Source organism: Anticarsia gemmatalis, chromosome W (assembly GCF_050436995.1).
Source record: "Anticarsia gemmatalis isolate Benzon Research Colony breed Stoneville strain chromosome W, ilAntGemm2 primary, whole genome shotgun sequence".
Taxonomy (NCBI): Eukaryota; Metazoa; Arthropoda; class Insecta; order Lepidoptera; family Erebidae; genus Anticarsia; species Anticarsia gemmatalis.
The window spans coordinates 4,529,961-4,532,758 of record NC_134775.1 but is presented as its reverse complement, the minus strand read 5'-3'; the positions used below and the strand labels follow the sequence as shown (position 1 = coordinate 4,532,758).

The 2,798-nt window shown below is 44.7% G+C and overlaps 1 protein-coding gene across 1 annotated transcript; it reads left to right on the top strand.

Annotated features, from left to right (window-relative positions):
• The first annotated feature begins 461 nt into the window (after window positions 1-461).
• LOC142985841 (uncharacterized) lies at window positions 462-2,211 on the top strand. The gene is made up of 2 exons (XM_076134084.1): window positions 462-1,023; window positions 1,649-2,211. Exons 1-2 carry the CDS (start codon window positions 462-464, stop codon window positions 2,209-2,211), a joined length of 1,125 nt encoding a protein of 374 aa, XP_075990199.1.
• Window positions 2,212-2,798: the final 587 nt, after the last annotated feature.

Sequence of the window (2,798 nt, the reverse complement as noted above, 5' to 3'; positions counted from 1 at the left end):
GGGCCTGAAAACACAGGAATGGCGAGTCATCGACACCCAGAATGACGAGTTCACGGTGCGGAGAATCGTCATGATGGACAAGGACTCGGCCGAGTTCATCAAAGCCCGGGACTACAGGCTACCCACCGGCATCGATTTCAGCATTTTTAAACTGCTAGAGGATGCCTCCCCGGTGGCCAGTACGTCAGGGGAGGAGCAACGAGAGCCGCCTGAGGAAGGCGACCCTCCCGCCTCAACGACAATGACGGAGCCTGCGAACCCACCTCAGCGCCCCATGACCCCTGGAGCCCCGCCATCCCCAGTGTCAACCATTGGCACTGAGGACCTTTTTGGGGAAATGCGGAACCTGGCGCTTGAGGAGGACGCTCTCCTAGAGCCGTCTCCAGACAGCGAGGCGGGCGGCGACCCATAGTTGCCCCCCCCACCTCCACCACCAAATGAGCCCCCAATCAACCATCGACATGGAGGGTTTAAGGTACGTTCAAATCAACCTACAGCACAACAAGGCGGCTACGGCCCTTCTGGCACGAGCCCTAAAAGGAGGCAAATTCGACATTGCTCTCATACAAGAACCCTACATATATAAAGGGGAAATCAAAGGATTAGACGACACTGGAGGAACAATATGGAACTCCAGAAACACTAATAACGGTGTGAGAACGTGCATATACACCAGGAATGGCGTAAATGCATGGCCTCTGCACGACTTCTGCTACAGGGATCTGACGGCAGTCAAGATCAACACAGGGGGAAAAGATAGCAGCAAGACCATCATCTCTGCCGCTGTCTACCTTCCCTATGAGGAACCTAACCCGATCCCAACACAACTTGAAGGTCTGGTTAACCACAGCATCCAGCACAAGATGGACATCATTATTGGATGCGATGCAAATGCTCACCACGTGATCTGGGGCAGCTCGGACACCAATAGAAGGGGAGAAAAAGTACTGGAATATCTGGTAAGTTCTCCTTTACAATTACTCAACCGAGGAAACAGCCCTACCTTCGTCAATGCGCGGAGAGGTGAGGTAATAGATAATATAACCCTAGCCACTAACACTGCTAGCAATCATATCGCTAACTGGCATGTATCAAATGAAATCTCGCTTTCAGATCATAGATATATATGCTTTATTTATTTATTTATTTATTTTAAACTTTATATACAGAGCTGTATAAAGGCGGACTTAATGCCAGGAGCATTTTCTGCCAGTCTACCTTAGGGTGATGCAGAGATTGTTGTGAAGGTGTTTAAAAGAGGAAGGAGAGTAAGATGAGAAAAGGTGTGTAAATAAATAATAATTGGTGTAGACAATATGAGTGTAAATTAATAATTATATTAAGTATAAACTTACATATAAAATATATATATACATACATATTAATTACATAAATGAAAATAACATACAATCAATATATATATATACAATAATAGATAAATATATGAATACATATAAACTATGATAATTGTGACGATTCAGCAACTTTGTTCAACAATAGATCTTTTACTTTGCTCTTGAACGTAAGACGGTTAGTGGACATCCTGATTTCAAGAGGGAGCGCATTCCATAACAGGACTGATTGAACAGGGAACGAGGAATTTTAACTATGGGACGATGAAGCTTTAACTATGGGACGACTCGCGTAGACACAGCGACGATCAGAAGGAATCCCAAACACACGGACTGGGTTAACTATAGCAAAGATCTAAAGATCTTGCTAGGTGACCCGAAGTGCAAGCTCAATTCTACCCTGGATATAGAACTTGAAGCAGACCGGTTATCGAAAACGATCACACAGGCCTGGACGGATAACTGCCCGGCAAAAGAAATCAAACCCAAAAAAGTCCCTTGGTGGAACAAGGAACTGGAGGCTCTAAAACGCGAAACCAGAATCGCCTTTAATAGAGCTAAGGCCCGAAATGACTACAGTGACTATTCAAAAAAGCTAACTGAATATCACAAAGCTGTAAGGAAAAGCAAGCGCAAATCCTGGACCGATCATTGCGGCCTAATTAGCTCGCTTCCAGAAAGCATGAGACTGACCAAAGCACTATCGCTGGCCAAAGAGAGTCCGCTCACCAGTATCAAAAACAAAGACGGGAAACTCACAGAATCTGGGGAAGAAACGCTACGCATTATGGCTACCGAACATTTCCCAGGCTCAACTATCATCAACATAATGACAGATGAAGATATAACGCATCGCTAAGAAAATCTCATCAAGATGTCAAGGGCTGAATGGAACACAGCCAGGAAAATAGTAGATGGGAACCTTCTGAAATGGGCAATTGACAGCTTTAAGCCCTACAAATCACCAGGACCAGATGGTATATACCCCATACTCCTACAAAAAGGCAGCAATGTGTTAATACCACACTTGGTGCGTATTTACAGAGCATGCCTAGCCTATGGCCATATACCAAAACTATGGTCAAAAGTGAAAGTAGTATACCTGCCTAAACCGGGAAAAACAAACTACGAAGATGTTAGGTCATATCGACCCATCAGCCTTACATCGTTTCTACTTAAAACGATCGAAAAGCTGATTGACAAACATATAAGAGACGGACCTTTAAGAAATAATCCACTCCACGATAGGCAATGTGCTTATCAACAAGGGAAATCGACCGAAACAGCTCTTCATCTAGTGATAGAACGAGCAGAGGCAGCACTGGAAAGCAAAGAAATATGCGTGGCCACCTTCATAGATATAGAAGGGGCCTTTGACAGAACCACCTTCGAAGCTATCCAAGATGCTGCTTTAAAACATGGCGTGAACCCAACCATCTGCAGATG